This window comes from Brachycentrus maculatus, unplaced genomic scaffold (assembly GCF_059751285.1).
Source record: "Brachycentrus maculatus isolate JH-2025_06_01 unplaced genomic scaffold, ASM5975128v1 h1tg000243l, whole genome shotgun sequence".
NCBI lineage: Eukaryota > Metazoa > Arthropoda > Insecta > Trichoptera > Brachycentridae > Brachycentrus > Brachycentrus maculatus.
Window position 1 is genome coordinate 42,242 of NW_028280994.1, and position 23,973 is coordinate 66,214.

Consider the following 23,973-nt stretch of genomic DNA (forward strand, 5'->3'; position numbering starts at 1 on the left):
GGCGATCAAATTCAACCGAGTTATATATCTCATAAAATTATAACTTTTACTGTTTTACCAATAAATATGGTACATATAACTATTATGCACGTGTTCTATCGTGTGTCTAGATCAGAAATGTGATAAATTAACATGAAAACTTGAAAAAATAACTAAATAAAACATTACTCCTGGGATGTAAAGTTTTGATTTCTAACTGATTTTAGTTGATATATCAATCAAAAGGATAATTCTATCCTTACAGGGACATCTTTGGTCAAGTGTCGTCAGTAAATTTGTATTAAAATTATAAGAAATAATACATTACAAAAAGCTTTCTTTACTGATTTGTAGATATCACACGAAAGTATCTTTAAAATATGAACTACCACGGATGGGGGCGTGGCTTAAACGGCGGCTGATTTGCAAATGTAAAAACATACCTACCGCCAGCGGTTGGCGGCTGATATGCCGATGGGTAAAAAAGAAGAACAAGAAGACAGACGACGCGGCGTAGTTGGGTAGACGCTCGACTGCTAAACTGGCGTCGCGGGTTTGATTCCCGCCAAGTGGAAAATAAATTCAAGAAAGATTTATTTTCAATTGGGTATTTTTGATGTATTTTTCACATTTACCTTCCCTATGACAATGGTATGCGCATGTGAGGAGAATGGAGCCATCCAGACTCCAACCCCATGGTAGACGACTCCCGGGCAGACCACCAAAGAGATGGGTCGATAGCTGGGAATCGACGTCGCAGGAGGCTAATCCTTATTAAAAACAGGCCGCAAGACCTATAATAATAAAAAGAAGAAGAAGACCTTCCCTACCCTTTCTATGCTACCTGCAGACAAGCCTCTAGTAGAGGCTTTGCGGGTTATTCCTTTTAAAAAAAATAATAAGACTCGGAAAGTAAGAATAAAAAATAAAAATAAATCGTAGGTAGGTACCGACCCGTAAACCTTAGATTTCTGCATTGCGTTCTAGAAGGCACTGGAATCGCAATGGCGTCCTCGCAAATTAGTTAGTCTGTGGTCCTCGCTTCTCGGTGTCGTTGCTGTGGTAATTCATTTTGACATTTGATTTAAAAAATAATAAAAATAAACTTGAATAATTATTAAAATACTACGCCTAGGTCCACGGGTTTTCGAAAGATATTAAGAAATGTTTGATGCGTTCCTTTGCTGATATCATATTAGGTGAGATAATTTCGAATTATATATTCAATTTTTAAAAAGAACGTTATTTTTTTGTTTTTTTTTTTATGTATATTTATTTCTTAATTTTATTTTGTTTTGCATTTCACAATGTGGCATGATTACAAGTTCAAAAATATTCCATTATTTTAATACAAAAAAATATCCCGCAAAGGTAGGGCTGTGTGTGGTTATATTACATTTTAGGTTATATAGTAAAGGGTACTGGCAAGAATACAATACATATCATAAACTACAAATATTTGATTATAGCTGAAAACAAAATATCAAAAAGATGAAAATAAAAAAGTTAGAACATATCGCTCACTCCTTTCAAGAACGTCATAAATCAAAAATCGTCAATTTTCAGTTGTGCATGTTTTCGGAATGCCTAGAAAATGTACTATATCCCAGCAAAAGCGGCATATTTTTAACTTAATATATACCCGCCACAGGGCAGAAAGTGTTGTTTTTGCATTTTGAAGAAAAGGTATTGTTTAATTATTTTTTTAAATAAACTAAATATTATACAAATGGAGAAAAAACCTTCAGGTTTTACCTAAAAAGATCTGTTGCACAGTAAAAAGTTCAGTAAGTGGCTTGATATTTATTTTTAATACATTGTATTATATTTTTAAACTTTAAAAACGCTCTCCTGAAAAAATCATGTTTTTTGATTTATGATGTTCTTGAAAGGAGTGAGCGATATGTACTATATCGCTCACTCCTTTCAACAACGTCATATATAAAAAAAAAAAATAGATTTTTCAGGAGATCGTTTTTAAAGTTTAAAAATAAAATACAATGTATTAAAAATAAATATCAAGCCACTTTTTAAACTCTTTACTGTGCAACAGATCTTTTTAGGTAAAACCTGAAGGTTTTTTCTCCATTTGAAAAATATTTAGTATATTTGAAAAAAATTATTTAACAATACCTTTTCTTCAAAATGCAAAAACAACACTTTCTGCCCTGTAGCGGGTAAATATTAAGCTAAAAATATGCCGCTTTTGCTGGGATATAGTACATTTTCTGGGCATTCCGAAAACATGCACAACTGAAAATTGACAATTTTTGATTTATGACGTTCTTGAAAGGAGTGATATGAGTTATATGTTTAAAAAAGTACGTACTTAGATCTGTTTTTGTTTTTAAAGTAAATAATTTAAGCAAAATTTTAAATCGAAAACAATTTAGATAATGCTGGCCAACGGTTTCCAACTTTTATTTTGTAACTGGCATGAAAACACCTGATCTTTATGCACTTTGCATAGCTGAATTCAAAAACGAAGCCAAAAAAATGCAGCACGTCAGATTTTTTTGTTATGGATATTTTTAATTCTGATATTGACTAAAGTTTATCTTAGTTATGTATAAATATAACTAACTAACCATCACGCCGGTTCCCCGCAGGGGTAGGCAGACAGAATAGAGCGCCACACCACTCTGCCCTTGCAAACACTCTTCGCCTCCTCCACGTTCATGCATCTCCTCATACATACCCGCCGATTGTTACGACTCCTAACCTGACCACTTTCAAGTATTTGGCATACCTGATCGTGCCATGTTTTTCTCAGTCTTCCTCTGCTCTTTTTCCACTTACGTTCGCCTCATAAATTTGTTTTACCGTTCTTTCCTCACTCATTCGTTCCACATGTCCAAACCATCTCAACACACCTTTCTTAATTTTATCGATAATGCTTATCTCAGCTTTGCATTCCTTCCTTATTTCACTATTCGCACATCTATCGTACATCGTTTAGTCGCACATTCTTCTGAGAGATGGCATTTCGACTGCATTTTGTCTACTTTCATCCTTCTTTTGCCGACTCCATGTTTCACTTCCATACATTAGAGTTGGAACCAGGACTCCGTTGTGCACTGCCAGTATTATTCAATATTAGTAAGTTAATATATTTCCAGTGTTACTCCATAATTATCAATACTTTTTTTGAATCCCTTAGACCTTAGACTGAAGCATGTCTAGATACCAACCGCTATTACGGTATCAACGTATGGGCTCCATACAAACAATAATATAGTTGGGTAATATATCCAAAATTAAACAAGGTTTATTGGATTGAATTCTACATTTATTTATGTATATCGTAGTCATACGGCAGAAAGTGACCAAGTGCATTGTTTTGCAAAAACGTGATCATTGACTATTTGATATCTTACTAGCTTTATATAACTAACTAACTAACTAACCATCACGCCGCTTCCCGCAGCGGTAGGCAGAGAGAATCGAACGCCACACCACTCTGTCCTTGCAAACATTCTTTGCCTCTTCTACATTCGTGCATCTCCTCATACATACCCGACGATCATTACGACTCCTGACCCGGCCGCTTTCAAGTATTTGACATACCTGATTGTGCCAAGTTTTCCCCGGTCGTCCTCTGCTCCTTTTTCCAACTACATTCGCCTCATAAATTTTTTTAACCGTTCTTTCTTCACTCATACGCTCCACATGTCCAAACCATTTCAACACACCTTTCTTAATTTTATCCATAATGCTTATCTCAGCCTTACATTCTTTCCTTATTTCATCATTCGAACATCTATCAAACATCGTTTTGCCACACATTCGTCTGATGGATCGCATTCAGTCTGCTTTCATCCTTCTTTTGCCAACTCCATGCTTCGCTTCCATACATAAGGGTCGGAACCAGAACTCCATTGTGTACTGCCAGTTTAGCTTCCGCTGATAGATTTTTATTTGCTAAAACTGATTTTAGTGCACCATTCACTCTGTTCCCAGCATTCACTCTCCTTTCTATGTCTTTATCAATCTTTCCATCCCTAGAAAACATACTACCCAAAGCTTAATATTGCCATGAGAAAATCCCGAAAGATTTTAACCGTTTTAGTGCTAAGCAATTTTGGCAAAAATAAATGAAAATTGCTATACACATATTGATTAATTTAGAGGAAAAAATAATGGTGTCAAATAAAACACTCTAACTTAGACAAATATCAATCAATTTTATTAATTATTTTTGCATTATAAAGATAAAATGTTTATTGTTTATTAATGTTTATTAAACATAAAGTGATATCAATATTATTGTATTTTATTTCTTTTAGAAAATAAAAAATAAAAATAAAATAGCTCAACAATTATGTTTTGCCGCACAAATAGCGTGTAGGCCTTTCCTACAGCGTACGCAAATAAGGCGGGATCGCTTTACCCCACTCCCTCTGTTGCTACACACCTCGCACTGGCGTAAGTTACGTCCCGGTAATTTTTCCAGCGCAAATTTTTTCTTTGATGAAGATGGTTGTGTTGACACGCTATTTTTATGATTCATCCACTCCTTTTCGAGATCCTCAATAACTTTCGATGTGAATTGGAGCCGGGTCATTTTGTTTTCGGTAGTGTTGGAAACATACAAAATATAAGAGTTGAGTACCATTCTTCCAAAAATGTTGAATACTCCTTTTTTCCAATATTTTAGGGTTCTTCGCTCGTCCAAATACACGTACAACATTTTGTCAGATTCGTCCACACCTCCCATGTATTTGTTGTAGTCATCAATCATGCTTGGTTTCACTTTTTCCTTTTCAAATTTCCCTTTCTTTTTCTTGATCGTCACACTATTAGTATCTGCATTGGATGAAATCAATATGACTGGCTTTGGTTTGGACTTTTTGTCTCTGAATGAACACATCAAAACATTTTCATGTGCTAGGTATTTTGCTTCTCCTACGATTGCTTTCTTAGCTTCTGGAGGAATCTCTTTTCTGTTACGTCTTATTGTTCCAGTTATATATGTATTTTGTTCCAAAAGGGCTTTGGCCAATCGTAAGCTTGTGTAAAAATTATCTGTAAACAAATGATAACCTTTGTTCAGGTAATTTCCAATTGAAAGCAATTTTTGCACTACCGTAAATCCAAGACCATATTTTCCTACCGAATCTCTGTCATCTGTATTTTTAGCTCCTTTGTAGCAGAAAAAACCCAAGCAATATTTGGAAACCGAGTCGCACAGCATCCAAAATTTGATTCCCCATTTATGGTGTTTTTTGTTTGGAATATATTGTTTTATCGAAGAATGGCAGTGAGTACCAAGACTTTTTTGCTCGAGAATTATCCGATACTTGTGCGAGGCCAAAAACTGTGCAGCATATCGATTTGTTTCCCTTACGATGGTTTCGAGCAGTGATATGGTAAAGAATATGTTGAAATAGGTTATGGGTGTGCCATCGGGAGGAGGCGCCCGCCTAGGTCCAGGAGTCGAAAAAATCATTTGTTGATTTAGAAAACACTAAAGTTGGTGTTTCTTCTGTTTCTGTAGATGAAGAGGAGGTAGAAGACTCACTTTCAATCCTCAATATTTTTCTTCGATGCGTTATAATACTGCTATCATCACTATTTGTATCTGTCGTTTCACTCCCCGTAGAATCACTAGGAATCGAATCAACGTTCGAAATAATAGCACGTGACACGGTTATTTTTTAAAAATAATATAAAAAAACGATAAAAGTTATTTTTAAATGTATAAGAATGCACTCTCATCACAAATTACGCGCGAGGTTAGCGTACGTGCACTCCCGCGGAGCACCGAAAACACACTGAAACTCGCAGCGCTTTTGCGCTGCGCCGCAATTTTCGATACAAACGATCGCAGCGCTTTTGCGCCGCGTAGCATTCTAACGGTTAAACTTGTAAGTATAATATATTGACTTGGTAAAAATGACTAACTGCATTGATGTATATTTTGTTGCCAAGTAAAAGTGACTTAAATGGCCCTCCTGAACATTTTACGTTTTGGTAGTTGGTCACTTTCTCGTGTACGATTACGATATGTTAATACGTGACGCGTTTCGTCTTATTAAGACATTATCAAACACTCTGTTTGTGTTTGATAATGTCTTAATAAGGCGAAACGCGTCACACCATAAGTGGTCTTAACACATGGTTGGTGTTCTAGACGCTCATTGCATATAACATAAGTTGTTTCAACACGTAGTTGGTGTTTCAGACGCCTGTTGCATATTACTTGTCAAAAGTGGTCTTAACACATGGTTGGTGTTTCAGATACCCATCGCATATAACATAGGTGGTTTCAACACGTAGCTGGTGTTTCAGATGTCCATCGCATACAACTTGCCATAAGTGGTCTCAACATGTGGTTGGTGTTCTTACGCCCATCGCATATAACTTGCCATAAGTGGTCTAAACACGTAGTTGGTGTTTCAGACGCCCGGCACATATGACGTGGCATAAGTGGTCTCAACACATGGTTGGTGTTCTTACGCCCATCGCATATAACCTGCCATAAGTGGTCTAAACACGCGGTTGGTGTTCCAGATGCCCGGCGCCTATTCGTGCAGTAACACAGAGTTGGAAGAGAGCATCTACCGGGAGGAGGAGGTGGTGTCCGTGGATGGAGTCCGGCTCCTGGGGCTGGCGGGAGGCTGTCCAGACGAGGTCTGCTTACCATTCAACCAACACACAGCCCCGGCCATATGTATTGCGCCACTCTCATTATTACCACCGGTGGTACGCGAAAATGATCGCTAATGGCGGACATAAAAGGTTAAAAATACCAGACATTGAACTATAGCTAGCCAACCGTCACGCCGCTTCCCCGCGGGGGTAGGCGGAGAGGATAGAACGCCACACCACACTGTCTTTGCAAACATTATTCGCCTCTTCCACGTTCATGCGTGTCCTCAAAATTCGTTACAACTTCTTCTAACCCTTATCCGCACCCAATGGTGCATAGGGCACTGTCATATGAATGCAATTTTATCTTGATTCAATATTACCCTGGACTGGTACCTGAAGCGGAGGGCTGATCACCTTTCCTTCATGTGTTAGCAATCAAGACAACTCTGCGTTTATATGACAGTGCCCTATGCACCGTTGGGTACGGATAAGGGTAGAAGAAGATCGAATTTTGAGGACATGCATGAACGTGGAAGAGGCGAAGAATGTTTGCAAAGACAGAGCGGTGTGGCGTTCGATTCTCTCTGCCTACCCCTGCGGGGAAGCGGCGTGATGGTTAGTTAGTTAGAATAACAAATTTCTTGTAATACAATAATTTTTACGAAGCGGCACTCAGCGTGATGTACAGGACAGATTGGTTTATGGCTTTAAATACTGCGACTCTTGGAGTTCTCGCAATCTTTATGGATTGTATGGTGTTTTGATGGATTTTACCTACTACTTGCTACCTGCTATCCCCACCCTAGACAGCTAAGGGCGTGCATTGGTGCCTTCGTGTAAGTAAAGATCTAGATAGCACTGCATCAATACAATGCAGTGCCCTTTGCAACCATTAGGTGCGTAACTCGTAAGTGTTAGAACATAGTAAGCTAATATGTTCTAATACTTGAGTATATTAAGCTAACGACGGGTCTTTTCCAGGTAGACTACGAATCCTTCCTGCTGTCCGGCGCGGGAAACTGGGACGCAGACAGCAAGAGCGACATAATGGTAGACCTGGGCGAGTTGCGAGACGTCGCCCCGCGGCGGGCGGCTGCCGGGGGCGCGGCGGCCATGGAGCGCTGGGGCTGCCTGCTCTGCGGGCTGCGCTTCCCCAAGAAGCGCGAGTTGGACCGCCACAAGTGCAGCCGCGCCCTGCTGCCCTCCCCGCGCGCCCCGCCGCCCGCCCCGCCGCCGCCCGCCCGGCGCGCGCGGCAGGCTGCCGGTGCGCTCCGCTGCGGCGAGTGCGAGTTCTCCACCAGCGCGCCGCGCGCCCTGAGCCGGCACCGCGCCACGCACGCTACCGAGGCCCGGCACGCGTGCGCATCGTGCGCTCGCGCCTTCCCCTCGCGCCGCGAGCTGGTCGCGCACGCGCAGTCGCACCGCGCGCCCGAGTCCTTCGGCTGCCGGCTGTGCGCTTTCGCGGCGCCCTACTCGTGGCAGCTGCGCGCGCACGCGGCCGAGCGGCACCGCGAGCCGCGCAGGCGCGCCGCTCGCGCGCGCTACCAGTGCTCGGCGTGCGCGTACTCGTGCGCGCAGCTGTGTCTGCTGCGGCGGCACGCGCTGGTGCACACGCAGGAGCGGCCGCACGCGTGCGCGCGGTGCGGGCGCACCTTCAACCACCGCAGCACGCTCAAGCAGCACATGGCGCGCCACACGGCGGAGAAGCCCTTCGCGTGCGGCGAGTGCGGGCGCGCCTTCAGCCGGCGCCACGCGCTGCTGACGCACGGCTCCACGCACTCGGGCGCCAAGCTGTACGCGTGCGAGGCGTGCAACTTCACGTGCGCGCACTACTCCAGCCTGAAACGGCACCGCCCCACGCACCTGCGCAGCAAGCTGTACAGCTGCCCCGACTGCCCCTACTCTTGCAAACTGCTGGACTCCTTCCTCGGGCACCGCGCGCGGACGCACGGCGCGCGCGGCCTGTACGCGTGCCCGCTGTGCGCCTTCGTGGGCGACACGCCGCGCCAGCGCTCCAACCATCTGCGCGCGCACCGGCCGGGCGACCCGCCGCGCCGCACGCCCGCGCCGCCCGAGCGCAAGATGCCCGAGCGCAAGATGCCCGTGGCGCGCGTCGTGTGCCGGCGGCTCACCGTATCCGAGATCCTGGCGCTGCGACTCAACCGATAGCGACTCCCGACCCGGTCGCCTTCGAGTGCTTGACATATCCGATGGTGACAAGTTCTCCTCGGTTTGAACATTCGCCTCATAAATGACTGTATGTCTGGACAAGTGTTTGCAAAGACAAAGTGGTGTGGCATTCTATCCTCTCTTCCTGCCCATGTGGGGAAACGGCGTGATGGTAGTAGCAGTACACATAGGGCGCTTGTCCGCTACCCGCTAATTGTACCGTCCGGCAGTCGGGTTTTGAAAAATGAAAGCGACTAGGACAGTTTAGCGTGATGGAGTTTACGCGCAACGTGTTCACGCACCGATCGAGGGCTCCGATCCGAAGAAAGATGGACAAAAGCCCAGGCCAATTGTCGTTTTAAAACGCTAGCTGACGCGCCGGACGGTAAAATTCCGTGTAGTGGACAAGCGCCCATAGCAGTTGTCACACACTCGGGAAACACATGGTTGTAAAATTTTGAAATATTGATAAAATTTAGTTTTTGTATATATGTAGTTTTGTTTTTTTCTCCCCGACCCAAAGCTTTTATGGGTTACGGAGCATTTTGAAAATACCTCTTCTACCTGTCTTTTCCTTCTTTCTACAAAATCATACCATACCCTTACCCTTCTACTCCCTCCCTCACACACACACGCACTCCTACTCTTTTTATTTTATTTTTTATCTAGTGATGTTTTTGAGAAGGCGGACATGGTTGGGACATGTCCTCAGAATGCCACCTGAAAGCATCAACCCATCGTGTCTCTTCTCTTCTTTTGAACTATACATTGACTCAAATTTCTCATGTTTTGAACTATACATTGACTCAAATTTCTCATGTTTTGAACTATACATTGACTCAAATTTCTCATGTTTTGAACTATACATTGACTCAAATTTCTCATGTTTTGCACTGTGCATCGACTCAAATTTCTCATGTTTGGAACTATACATTGACTCAAATTTCTCATGTTTCGCACTGTGCATTGACTTAAATTTCTCATGTTTTGCACTGTGCATTGACTTAAATTTCTCATGTTTTGCACTATACATTGACTTAAATTTCTTATTTTTTACACTATACATTGACTCAAATTTCTCATGTTTTGCACTGTGCATTGACACTGTGCACTGTGTTTTGAACTATACATTGACTCAATGCAACTGAGTGAATGCAGGGAATAGAATAAATGGTGCTTTGAACAGAGTGATTGGGAATAAGAATATGTCCATGGAAGCCAAGCTAGCGGTTCACAACGGCGTGCTAGTACCAACACTAATGTATGGAAGCGAAACATGGAACTGGCAAAGGAAGAATAAAAGCAGAGTGAACGCTGTTGAAATGCGCTCCCTCAGACGAATGTGTGGAAAATCATTGTATGACAGAATTATAAACGAAGATATAAGAAAGGAATGTAAGGCTGAATGAGGTATAATTGAAAAGATTAGGAAGAGTTCTTTGTGGTGGTATGGACATGTGGAGCGAATGGATAATGAGAGAATGACTAAGAAAATAAATGCGGCAAATGTGAGCGAGGGAACAGAACGAGGACGGCCGAAAAAGACTCGATCAGATCAATCAGAACCTAAAATCTGGCGGTGTCAAAAGTCTGCGTAATCGGAGGGCATGTATGACTAGATGTATGTATGGATGTGAAGGAGGCGAGGAGTGTATGTCAGGACAGAAGAGTGTGGCGTTCCATCCTCTCTGACTACCCCTGCGGTGAAACGGCGTGATGGTTACTTAGTTAGTTAGAAGAATATGTCAGTAAAAAAAAAACATTCATTAAAAAAGTATTTTTCCAGTATTTTTTAATGATAAGTGACATAATTTACATCATAAAATTATCCTTATTACATATATGTTATAATGAAGAATCAGGATACATTAAAAACGGACTTCTTCTTCTTCTCTGTTTTCCGTTTCTCCAGCTTCCGTTTTGTCTTCTCCGTGCTTCTGAGAAGGTTCTTGATGCTCTCGTCCAGGTCCTCCGGGGCTCCCGGCGGCGCCGGGTCGGGCGCCCGGACCTCCGCCGGGCCTCCTCCAGCCTTCCTGCGCTTCTTCCTCCGCTCGGGGAGAGCGTCTTCTGCCTCCGCGGGACCCTCCGCTTCCACGACGGGTTTCGTTCGCCTTTTTGAACCCTTGTTCTTGTCACACTCATCCCTGGAAACCAAAAGACTATATGATACAGACACTAGACCAGGGATGGCAAGCGTGCCTTAGGTTGAGTCATAGACGCATGGTGTAGGTCATTGTATAAGTCCGCCTCCGTAGTGTAATGGTCAGCACGCTCGGCTACCGTTCTGGAGGTCCCGGGTTCGATTCCCAGGGGGGGTAAAATAAATATGAGTGAGTTTTTCACTGTAATATTTATTCAAGATTACCCTGGACTGGTGTACCTGAAGCGGAGGGCTGATCGCCTTTCCTTCATGTGTAAACGATCAAGATAACACTGCATTTATATGAAGCAGTGCCCTATGCACCACTGGGGTGCGGATAAGGGTTTTATTATAATTATTATTACTAATGTAGGGCGCTGTGACAAAATACTAAGCTTATAAGTGCGCCGCGGGCTGAAAAAGATTGTGAACCCCCGGTATAGAGTGTTTTTTTAGCTGCATCGGAAATTCCAATGGTTGTTGTATACGGTATAACAGTTGAGAATTGAATTGTTTGATATTTCTGTACAACGCCAGAACGACGCTTCCAAACTCAGCCCCGTAAATGCCCAGACTTCCATATTCTTCTTCATCTTTGATGAGATGTCAAAAAATAATACGAAAATAACTCCCGTAGTCGGAGATAATCCAGATTTTGCGAACAAGCATGTATTTGGACACACTCAAAATGTTGAAAGTACTATTGCTCGTATTATAATAAAAGCTACCAGCTACGAACGCGATATAGAAAAAATAATCGGTACCTAGCATCCAACAACCGTAATCTCACTAATAATGAACTAACTAACTAACCATCACGCCGCTTCTCCGCAGGGGTAGGCAGAGAGAATAGAGCGCCACACCACTCTGTCCTTGCAAACATTCTTCGCCTCTTCCACGTTCATGCGTCTCCTCATACATACCCGCCGATTGTTACGACTCCTAACCTGGCCACTTTCAACTATTTGGCATACCTGATCGTGCCATGTTTTTCTCGGTCTTACTCTGCTTCTTTTCCCGCTAACATTCGCCTCGTAAATTTGTTTTACCGTTCTTTCCTCACTCATTCGTTCCACATGTCCAAGCCATCTCAACACACCTTTCTTAATTTTATCGATAATGCTTATCTCAGCTTAGCATTCCTTCCTTATTTCACTATTCGCACATCTATCATACGTCGTTTTGTCGCACTAATAATGAAGTTTTAACATATTATTTTCTGACATCTCATTCAAGATGAAGAAGAATATGGAAGTCTGGGCATTTACGGGGCTGACGACCGTCATAGGCTGGTGGTTTAAGTGATCACTTTACAGACGTGTAACATTCACCACTTCTACCCATTGTTGATAACCATACTGCTCAAATTCTTGGAAGTTTTATATATCGCTCACTCCTTTCAAGAACGTCATATATCAAAAATCGTAAATTTTAAGTTGTGCATGTTTTCGGAATGCCCAGAAAATGTACTATATCCCAGCAAAAGAGGCATATTTTTAACTTAATATTTACCCGTTACAGGGCAGAAAATGTTGTTTTTTGTATTTTGAAGAAAAGGTATTGTTTAATAATTTTTTGAATATACTAAATATTTTTCAAATGGAGAAAAAACATTCAGGTTTTACCTAAACAGATCTGTTGCACAGTAAAAAGTTCAATAAGAGGCTTGATATTTATTTTTAATACATTGTATTATATTTTTACACTTTAAAAACGTTCTCCTGAAAAAACAACTTTTTTGATTTATGACGTTCTTGAAAGGAGTGAGCGATATATCAACCAATTTTGAAACATTGTTCTCGAATCACTAGAACTTCACTAGAGACATCTATTGGTGAGATAAAAAGAAGCTTTTTACTGAGCAGAAACTCTTTTATTAGTATGTGAGGTCCGAATCCTGGATTGTAATCACATACATCGCTCACTCCTTTCAAGAATGTCATAAATCAAAAAACTTGATTTTTCTGGAGAACGTTTTTAAAGTATGAAAATATAACACAATGTATTGAAAATAAATATCAAGCCACTTATTGAACGTTTTACTGTGCAACAGATTTTTTAGGTAAAACCTGAAGGTTTTTTCTCCATTTGAAAAATATTTAGTTTATTTAAAAAAATAATTAAACAATAAATTTTCTTAAAAATGCAGAAACAACATTTTTTGCCCTGTAGCGGGTAAATATTAAGTTAAAAATATGCCTCTTCTGCTGGGATATAGTACATTTTCTGGGCATTCCGAAAACATGCACAACTGAAAATTGACAAATTTTGATTTATGACGTTCTTGAAAGGAGTGTGCGACATGAGAAATGCCAAAAAAAAACTTTTCAATTGAATTATTTCAGCTTACAATTTGAAAAAATTAAAATGCCATTTTGTTAATAGACAATTGGCTAGTAAGCCCGTTGGCTCACCTGACGACCTCCATGTCCTGGAAGAGCTGGTCGTATTCGGGGTCGGGGGTTTCCCCCTCCTCCTCCTCCTTCTCCTCTTTGACTTGGCAGTCCTCCGGGCTCCCCTCCCCGGGCAGCGGGGCCCCCGCCTGGCGCACCAGCAACGCGGTGAGCTTCGAAGTCATGTACTGCTGCAAAACCGGAACCAAAAATGTGTCAATCCAACTGATTATAATCCAGGATTCGGACCTCACATACTAATATAAGAGTTTCTGCTTAGAAAAAAGCTTCTTTACATCTCACCAATAGATGTCTCTAGTGAAGTTCTAGTGATTCAAGAATAAGGTTTCTAAATTGGTTCATATATATATATATAGAACTTCCAAGAATTTTAGTAGTGTGGTTGTCAATAATGGGTAAAATTGGTGAATGTTACACGTGTGTAAAGTGATCACTTAAACCAGCCTATGACGGTCGTCAGCCCCGTAAATACCCAGACTTACATATTCTTCTTCATCTTTGATGAGATTTAAAAAATAATATAATCCATCTGATTATCCGAGTATGAGGTAACGTACAGTTGCCGTCGGTGACTTTTTGTAGAAGGACATCAAATGTTTATACTCGTACTTACAACACACTTGATATCAAATATGCACATCTAGACGCCATCTCCATATATCCAAAACTCAATAATTACAGATACAAAATATCATCAATTCATATTTATTTATTTAAATTATTAACACATTAGTTACGGCAATGTTTCGATTAAACTGTATCTTGAGGCGGGCGACATTAGACAGCTGTCCGGAAATATAAAATATGTCAGTGAACTTCAAACTGTAGAGTTTAATCAATAAAACCAGATTTTTTTCATCAACATTTTAAGTAATAGAAAAAAATACAACTTGTGGTTTTAAATGTTCTTAAATAAAAAAAAAAGCAATTAATCATTTTTCTTGGTGTGGTATGTTTGGAAACTTTTACCAACATGAAGAAGAATTTTGCATTGTTTGTTACGTTTTATTATAATACAAGAATGCTCCGAGGTTGAACTCGAAAACAATACAAAAACGGTTAAATGGTCTCTTCTTCTCCGTCTTAATCCTCATTGCTGAGGGTTGTGACCCTTGCAGAAGCAATGACTCTTCTCCAGTTATCCCTTGACTGCGCTGTAGCGCTCCAACCACTGAGGTGCCTGCTGCTGCCTTAATTTGATCGGTCCATCGTGTGGGGGATCTTCCTCTCCCTCTCTTTCCCTCCAGGCAACCGATCACAACTAGTCGTGCCAGGCTATCCTCGTTGCCACGCGCAACGTGTCCAAAGAACTGGAGAATCCGTCGGGTACAGATATTGGCCAGAGACAAGCCATCCGAGCGTAGTTCCTGGCGAATGGACTCATTGGTGCGTCTAGCTGTCCATGGAATTCGGAGCATGCGCCTCCAACACCACATTTCGAAGGCATCAATTTTTCTCCTTTCTGCTGCTTTTATAGTCCATGTTTCAGCAGCATAAAGAAAAATGGAGTGGACCAAGCTCCTGACAAGCTTCATCTTGGTGTTGTTACTCACACCCCGGTCTTTCCAGATTTTGTCTAGCTTATACATGGCACTTTTGGCAATGGCGATACGACGTCTAATCTCTCCTTCACAAGTTCCTTCATTGCTGATTTGATTTTGAAATGGTCTCTAACGTCTCAAAATAAAATCATGTTAGTCCACAAATCACAAAAGTAAAAAAACATGTTAAAAACACAGTAAAATATTAGAAAATAAGAACACAGTTTAACAACCGCCGAAAACTCTAAATCTGCCAATAAAAAATAATTTATGGGCTTTCCCCACACGCGTTTATTGCTTTGTAAGTACCAACTGCCGACTTAAAGTAAAGGACAATGATCTTTGTATTTTATTTCATTTTAGGACAAAGAAAAAAACGCACCGTCTGTATCCATTGTTTAAAGTTAATTTGTAACATTTCCTTCGAAACAGATTACGACCATTAGCCATGTTTTGAAGCAGTAAATATGAGTATTATTTTGTTATATTACAACGACATCTATCCACTACACAACAAAAGCAAAAAGGCCAAGAGATTAGAAGTTTATGACGTGTTTTTTGTATACTGAATTGAAGGTAGCCGAAATGCACAAAAATGTGCACCCCGCCACCACACAAGGTTTCTGAAACGCACAAATATGTGCACACCGTACACAATGCGTTAAGTGAATTGCAGGGTAATAATATTCCGCCTCCGTAGTGTAATGGTCAGCACTCTCGGCTACCGTTCTGGAGGTCCCGGGTTCGATTCCCAAGGGGCGTCAAATAAATATAAGTGATTTTTTTCACTGTAATATTTATTCAATATTACCATGGACTGGTACCTGTACGGATGGCTGATCGCCTTTCCTTCAAGTGTAAACGATCAAGATAGCACTCCGTTTTTATGAAGCAGTGCCCTATGCACCATTGGGGTGCGGATAAGGGTTTTATTATTAATATTCAATAACAAATTAACTTCAGTCTTCAAGCTCTAAAGTAAACTGTCAAAGCAACGCGCGCCCTAAGAACAATCCAATAGAGCATGGGTTGGCAACCTGCGGCCCGCGGGCCGCATGCGGCCCGCGAGACATCTTGGTGCGGCCCGCGAGATTCTCGCCGCAACGCACATGACGGACGATATTATACACAATCGAGTGAAAGGGAGCGAAGGGAATCTCATTGATTTTATTAAATACAATAAATGTCGTTAAAATATACGCTTAGCGTTTTATTTTTAAAACTAAAATATTTGTACATAAATATTGTATGTATACCTACTGCAAGTGCGGCCCGCACTGATCCCCATGAAAAATATTTGGCCCTTTTACAACAAAAGGTTGCCGACCCATGCAATAGAGTATGCGATTCTGGTCATTATACACATTAGTATTAAAGGCGTCTTTTGTACGTCGGATGCTGTCATTAATATCGTATAAAGTTGATATGGATGTTGGCTTGCGGGTCTCAGCGCGAATGCGCGGAATTAACTCGGGTTCTGACATTGTGCACGCGGTTTACAAATCGCATCCAGTATTCCATGTTTGCGTGCTTTTTACGCGTTTCACCGTATTTGAGAATGTGTGTTATTGCAGGTTCTATTATAACTAACTAACTAACCATCACGCCGCTTCCCCGCAGGGGTAGGCAGAGAGAATAGAGCGCCACACCACTCTGTCCTTGCAAACATTCTTCGCCTCTTCCACGTTCATGCATCTCCTCATACATACCCGCCGATTGTTACGACTCCTAACCTGACCACTTTCAAGTATTTGGCATACCTGATCGTGCCATGTTTTTCTCGGTCTTCCTCTGCTTCTTTTCCCGCTAACATTCGCCTCATAAATTTGTTTTACCGTTCTTTCCTCACTCATTCGTTCTACATGTCCAAACCATCTCAACACACCTTTCTTAATTTTATCGATAATGCTTATCTCAGCTTTGCATTCCTTCCTTATTTCACTATTCGCACATCTATCTTACATCGTTTTGTTACACATTCTTCTAAGAGATCGCATTTCGACTGCATTCAGTCTACTTTCATCCTTCTTTTGCCAACTCCATGTTTCACTTCCATACATTAGAGTTGGAACCAGGACTCCGTTGTGCACTGCCAGTTTAGCTTCCGCTGATATGTTTTTATTATAGGTTCTATTATAATAACAATATTTGTATGATTTTGTACAGCGCTATTAGGTTTTCATTTGCTATAACTGAACTGAGACGTCTCGTGTTGGCCATATACTCCACCTAAGGAGCCAACACGGAAAGAAGAAGAACCTTCACGCTCGTTTGTAGCACACACTCGAGAAAGTCAGTTACCTTGTGGACGAGGTCCTTGGTGACGGCGTCGTGTATCCGCAAGTGCCGGTCCAGCGAGCAGGAGACCACGAGTGCGTGCGCGGGCAGGCAGAGCGCGCAGGAGACGGCCCCCGCGGCGCCCTTGTACCCCCGGTCGGGGCGGCCGCGCGCGCGCAGGTCCACCGTCTGCAGCACCCCGCGCCCGCTGCCGACCAGCACCTGCCTGGAGGACCACAGGGCGGACGGTTACCTTACCGAGATATCGCTCACTCCTTTCAAGAACGTCATAAATCGAAATACTTGATTTTGAGGAGAACGTTTATAAAGTTTTAAAATATAATAAAATGTATTATTGGGTAATATATTCAAAATAAAACAAGGTTTGTTCTCGAATCTCGCCTATAGCCCTTCTTCGGGCCGGACGCCTAGAAGTCCTTTTCCGGGCTGCCGCACGGGGTATGCGATCTGTCTGTAACAATATATATTTATATATATATACATATATATATATATATATATATATATATATATATATATATATATATATATATATATATATATATATATATATATATATTAAATAAATGTAGAATTCAATCCAACAAACCTTGTTTTATTTGGGATATATTACCCAACAATTCAATATGGAGTTCTACCAACTGTCTGCGGTTACAATTAATATTAAAATGTATTCAAAATAAGTATCAAGCCACTTATGGAAGTTTTTACTGTGCAGCAGATCTTTGTAGGTAAAACCTGAAGGTTTTTTCTCCATTTGAAAAATATTTAGTATATTTAAAAAAAAAAATTAAACAATACCTTTTCTTTGTAATGCAAAAACAACACTTTCTGCCCTGTAGCGGGTAAATATTAAATTAAAAATGTGCCTCTTTTGCCGGGATATAGTACATTTTCTGGGCATTCCGAAAACATGCACAACTGAAAATTGACGATTTTTTTTTTATGACGTTCTTGAAAGGGGTGAGCGATATTTGGACACACACAAAATGTTGTAAATTCGTTAGATTTTAGCTAGATAGCCTTTTAGTCGTTTGTCATTTGACTTGAAGCAGCGCGATGGTTAGTTAGTTACCTTTCGGAGAAGCCGGGAGTGATGCAGGTGCATGCCTGGCCGGGAAGTTCCACAGAACATACGGGCCGACGTTGCGCCCTTGTATCGTACAATCTGAAACCAACCATGACTTTATTTACTTATTCAAACATACTAACATATTTGTTTAAACTTACTACTACTACTACCATCATCACGCCGTTTCCCGCAGGGGTAGGCAGAGAGGATGGAACGCCACACTCTTCTGTCCTGACATACACTCCTAGCCTCCTTCACATCCATACATCTAGTCATACATGCCCTCCGATTACGCAGACTTTTGACACCGCCAGATTTTAGGTTCTGATTGATCTGATCGTGCCAAGTCTTTTTCGGTCGTCCACGTTCTGTTTTCCCTCTCACATTCGCCACATATATCTTCTTAGTCATTCTCTCGCTATCCATTCGCTCCACATGTCCATACCACCGCAAAGAGCTCTTTCTAATCTTTTCAATTATTCCTCGTTCAGCCTTACATTCCTTTCTTATATCGTCGTTTTTAATTCTGTCATACAATGATTAAACTTGTTTAAACTTCATGTACAGAAAAGAAAAAAGTACACTGGCGGGCTTATTGCTAAAAAGCAATATCTTCCGACCAACCTAAAAAACAGACAGACTAGTGATATTGGTCAAAACGTTTGATACCATATATAGCTGTTTGCAATCAGAGGGTAGATCGTGCTTGAACATTAAAAAAAAAAAACATAAATTACAAATTGATGATAATAAGGAAGGCAAAGGAAGAAGGGAGTTTAGGGAAGGAGGTAGAGGGAGGAGGTTTGATGGACAGTTAGGGTCCTGATGATAGATAGTAATATTCTCAATATTATTAATATTTACAACATTTTGGAGTGTGTCCAAATACTTGTTCACAAAATCTGGATTATCTCCAATTACAGGAGTTATTTTTAAATTATTTTTTGACATCTCATCAAAGATGAAGAAGAATATGGAAGTCTGGGCATTTACGGGGCTGACGACCGTCATCGGCTGGTTTTATTTCTTCAATATTACACTGGACTGGTACCTGAAGCGGAGGGCTGATCACCTTTCCTTCATGTGTAATCGATCGAGATAACACTGCGTTTATATGAAGCAGTGCCCTATGCACCATTGGGGTGCGGTAAGGGATTTATTATATCAAGATGCCTCTCGAGGAGCGGAGTTCCTCGGTGTGGAGGAACAAACACACGAGAACAGAAAGTAAAATGAAAATATACAAAACATGTGTTGGACCAATAGCCACTTATGGGATTGAGGCAAGAGCAGATACTTCCAGAACAAAATCTCCACTTGGAACCTCCGAGATGAAGACTCTCCGATCCATAACCGGAAACACATTGCGAGACCGAGTAAGGAATACCGACATCCGGAGCATGTGTAAGACGGAGGATATCGTGAGGTGGGGACGACAACGAAGGCGATACTGGAATGATCATGTAAACAGAATGTCAGAAGACACACTTCCACGTATCGCCCTCCAAGGCAACCCTGAAGGACGCAGACCCCCTGGCAGACCTCCGAAAAGATGGAGAGACAGCTGGGAGTCAACATCCCAAGAGCTACAAGCGGAGGCACAAACAGATCCTTCGGATCTAGAAAAAGAAGAAGACAAATTTGTCATTGTGTATTAAATATATGATGAATAATTACAAAATGTCAAATACATTAATTTCACCGCGATACACCTGTATCCGGCTCCAGCACACCAGTGTGCCACGGCACACCGATCGCGGAGCACTGGCACTGGTAGCTAGTGCAGAGGGACCTAACATAGGAGCTCACCGGACGACCCCGTATCGGGAGCAGACGGCGACCTGGCTGGCGCCCGCGCCGGGCACGAAGCACACACCCGACAGCCAGACCGGCACGCGCAGCTGCAGCGCGTCGGGCGGCACGGCCTTGGCGCGGAAGAGCTCGCGCCCCGCGGCCAGGTCCCACAGGCGCAGCTCCTGCTCGCGCCCGCCCGTGGCTAGCGCGCCGCGCGCCTCCGGGCACAGCTGCAGCGCCTGCAGCCCCTCGCCCGCCCGCAGCTCCTCCGCCCCGCCCGGCCCCCACGCGCGCACCGCGCCGCTCTCCACGCCCGCCGCCGCCTGCCCGCCGCACGCCGACAGCCCTGCCGACACACCAACACACCGTTAGCGACGTCATCTTGTCAACATATACATACATACATACACATATATATAATAATAATAGTTTTGGATGATTATATAGCATTTGTGAGTATGAAGCGGCGTGATGGTTAGTTAGTTAGTTAAGAACAAGGTACAACAAGGTAACAATAATGTACGACAAGGTAATAACAAGGTGCGACAAGGTAACAACAAGGTACACAAGGTAACAATAATGTACGACAAGGTAATAAGAAGGTGCAACACGGTAACCACAAGGTAACAATAATGTACGACAAGGTAATAACAAGGTGCAACACGGTAACCACAAGGTAACAATAATGTACGACAAGGTAATAACAAGGTGCGACAAGGTAACAACAAGGTACAACAAGGTAACAATAATGTACGACAAGGTAATAAGAAGGTGCAACACGGTAACCACAAGGTAACAATAATGTACGACAAGGTAATAACAAGGTGCAACACGGTAACCACAAGGTAACAATAATGTACGACAAGGTAATAACAAGGTGCGACAAGGTAACAACAAGGTACAACAAGGTAACAATAATGTACGACAAGGTAATAAGAAGGTGCAACACGGTAACGACAAGGTAACAATAATGTACGACAAGGTGCGATAACGTAACAAAAGGTACAAAAAGGTAACAATAATGTACGACAAGGTGCAACAAGGTAACAATAAGGTACAACAAGGTAACAACCTATCAAATTGCCTTCGCCAAAGTCGATGTCCATTTTGCTATGGTACTGCGACGATAACAGATCGTACGTCTCGATGGTCCGGTTCTCTCTGCCTATCAGTATGCTGGTCTCTTCTTCATCTCTGAACACCATGTGGGAGATCCCCTCACCCTTGCCTATAGACTTCACGTCCCTCAAGTGCCGGCTAGTGTCTTTGCGCTTATTCGCGGAGCTCTGGTCGTACTTGACATCTGAAAACAAGCAAAAAAACGATGAACGTCTGGGCGTTTACATGGCTTATGACCTGCCAGAGGCTGGTAAAACTTTTTTTTATTTTTAGAACTCCATTTTGATTTATATATTGATTGTTAAATGAAACACAGATTTTTTGAGTCTACTAAATTGTATTTTGTCCGCCTCCGTGGTGTAATGGTCAGCGTGTTTAGCTACCGTGCTGGAGGTCCCGGGTTCGATTCCCAGGGGGGGAGGTGAAAATAAATATTAGGGATTTAACACTGTAATATTTATTAAATATTAAGGCGTATACATTAAAAAAACAAATTAAAAAGAAAGCAACAAGACTCTTCGCTCACTCCTTTCAAGAACGTCATGAATAAAAAAACTTGATTTTTCAGGAGAACGTTTTTAAAGTTTAAAAATACAATACAATGTATTAAAAATAAATATCAAGCCACTTATTGAACTTTTTACTGTGCAACAGATCTTTTTAGGTAAAACCTGAAGGGTTTTTCTCCATTTGAAAAATATTTAATATATTTCAAAAAAATATTAAACAATACCTTTTCTTCAAAATGCAAAAATAACACTTTCTGCCCTGTAGCGGGTAAATATTAAGCTAAAAATATGCCGCTTTTGCTGGGATATAGTAAATTTTCTGGACATTCCGAAAACATGCACAACTGAAAATTGACGATTTTTGATTTATGACGTTCTTGAAAGGAGTGAGCAATATGACCAGACCAGGTTCTCTATAAAAACGCGCTTAGAGTGTCAGAAATGAAGACTCTGAGAAGCATAACAGGCAAGAGTCTTCGAGATAGATTGAGAAATGCCAGGATCAGGGAAATATGCGAGATGGAAGATGTCGTTAGGTGGGGAAGGCAACGAAGGAGACAATGGTATGCGCGTGTGAGGAGAATGGAACCATCCAGACTCCCCCACATCGCACTGTACGGCCGACCCCATGGTAGACGACTCCCGGGCAGACCACCAAAGAGATGGGTGGATAGCTGGGAATCGACGTCGCAGGAGGCTAATCCCTCTTAAAAACAGGCCGTAAGGCCTATAATAGGAAGAAGAAGAAGAAGGTTCTCTATATATTTGGCCGCATCACATTGTGTATACGTCGAAATTACTAATTTTAGCTAATGTGTAACTTTTGCTGGATGTGAATGTGCGTCTTGTTAAATGTGTAGAAGAATCCCGCTTCGGAAGACCACTTTGGATGCTTCTAAGTCACTTTAAAATTTAAATTAAAATAAAGTGCCAAATTCTTTCGATAACGATGTATGATAGATGTTTGAAAGGTGAAATAAGGAAAGAATGAAGGCTGAGATAAGCATTATCGAAAAAATTAAGAAAGGTGTGTTGAGATGGTTTGGGCATGTGGAACGAATGAGTGAGGAAAGATCGGTTAAACAAATTTACGAGGCGAATGTAGTTGGAAAAAGAAGCAGAGGGAGACTGAGGAAAATTTTAGTGTCAGCGTCATAACCACGAGTTGAATACATAAACAAGAACATAACCTCAAAAATTTAACGTCATTATGTCAGAATTCAATAGTAATATGAATATTACAGATATTTCATTGCGTGTTATATCAATTTGTAGCGGTGGGCAAGTTTTTTTGATCCCATTTAGCAGCTGTAAGCGATGAATTATCAAACAAACAAATCGAAACACTACGCATTTAGATTTCAATAATTAACATACTTACGTTTAAAAGTGCCTATTTTCGAACCAACGTATAAATTTAATTTGATTCCCTCGCAAACCATTTTGATATTATTATTTAAATTACGCTTATGAAAAGTATATATACATATTTTTTAATCAACGTGACAGCTCGCACATAACCCCAAAACAAATTTATTAAAAAAAAATATTCTGCGTGGTGAAGTTAGGCGCGGAAGGGCGCGGTTTTTTTGTTTTTTTTTTTTACCATATTTGACATTTACTTCAGTGTTGCTAATATATACAAACCATGTTCGTGTATGCACCAACACTGTGTTAAAACCATACGATTACCAAGTCGTCCATTTCTTTTCACTATGTGCAATGATGCATAGGGCACCGGGAATGTGCTTAATTTAAATGAAAATAACAGTATCAAAATACTTATCAGATCGTGGAAATTTATTAAATGGATTTGGTATAGATACCTTCTTCCCTTATATAGTGTTTAGGAAAATGACTATGTAAATTGGCTAAAATTTTCATTTATTTTGATAATAAGGGATTTATATTATGAACTAGATTAATAACTGACGTCGCTTCCTTGCAGGGGTACACAGAGATAAAAGAACGCCACTCCAACCTCTTCCACATTCATGCATCTCTTTATTCATACCTGCCGAATATTTTGACTTCTGACTTGACTACTTTCAAGTACATATTTGAAATACTCGATCATGACTCGATCAAGTTTTTTCGGTCTTCCTCTACTTTGATAACCATCCATATTCTCTTAATAAATTTGTTTTACTATTATTTCTTCACTCATTGAATTCACGTGCCCAAACCTTTTTTCATTTTATCTAAAATATATCTCAGCTTTGAATTCTTAAATCTTAAAAAAAACGTATACCAATTTCAAGATACATTGTTACTTTACTGAAATGAATTTGCGAGACCTTTCGTAAAAATTTAAAGATTTTATTTCAAACTTTATTTCATAATT

At 41.2% G+C, this 23,973-nt stretch overlaps 2 protein-coding genes across 2 annotated transcripts; one reads left to right on the forward strand and one right to left on the reverse strand.

Moving 5' to 3' along the window:
* Positions 1-997: 997 nt before the first annotated feature.
* On the forward strand, positions 998-9,231 carry LOC148306349 (uncharacterized). Its single transcript, XM_088265189.1, has 3 exons — positions 998-1,041; positions 6,493-6,612; positions 7,555-9,231. The coding sequence occupies exons 2-3, from the start codon at positions 6,493-6,495 to the stop codon at positions 8,740-8,742; spliced, it is 1,308 nt and encodes a 435-aa protein (XP_088121315.1). The 5' UTR covers positions 998-1,041; the 3' UTR covers positions 8,743-9,231.
* A 1,286-nt stretch (positions 9,232-10,517) lies between these two features.
* On the reverse strand, positions 10,518-23,206 carry l(2)k09848 (WD repeat domain 74 lethal (2) k09848). Its single transcript, XM_088265205.1, has 7 exons — positions 23,011-23,206; positions 21,074-21,304; positions 20,017-20,347; positions 18,211-18,303; positions 17,139-17,340; positions 13,297-13,466; positions 10,518-10,886 (listed from the first exon to the last, which is right to left on the reverse strand). The coding sequence occupies exons 1-7, from the start codon at positions 23,069-23,071 to the stop codon at positions 10,601-10,603; spliced, it is 1,374 nt and encodes a 457-aa protein (XP_088121331.1). The 5' UTR covers positions 23,072-23,206; the 3' UTR covers positions 10,518-10,600.
* Positions 23,207-23,973: the final 767 nt, after the last annotated feature.

What these genes read in the sequence shown, in the direction of transcription:
- LOC148306349 (XM_088265189.1), top strand. Translation starts at nt 6,493, where the DNA reads ATGCCCGGCGCCTATTCGTGCAGTAACACAGAGTTGGAAGAGAGCATC. An exon ending in CGGGAGGCTGTCCAGACGAG is followed by an intron (nt 6,613 to 7,554) that starts GTCTGCTTACCA and finishes GGTCTTTTCCAG; the next exon opens with GTAGACTACGAATCCTTCCT.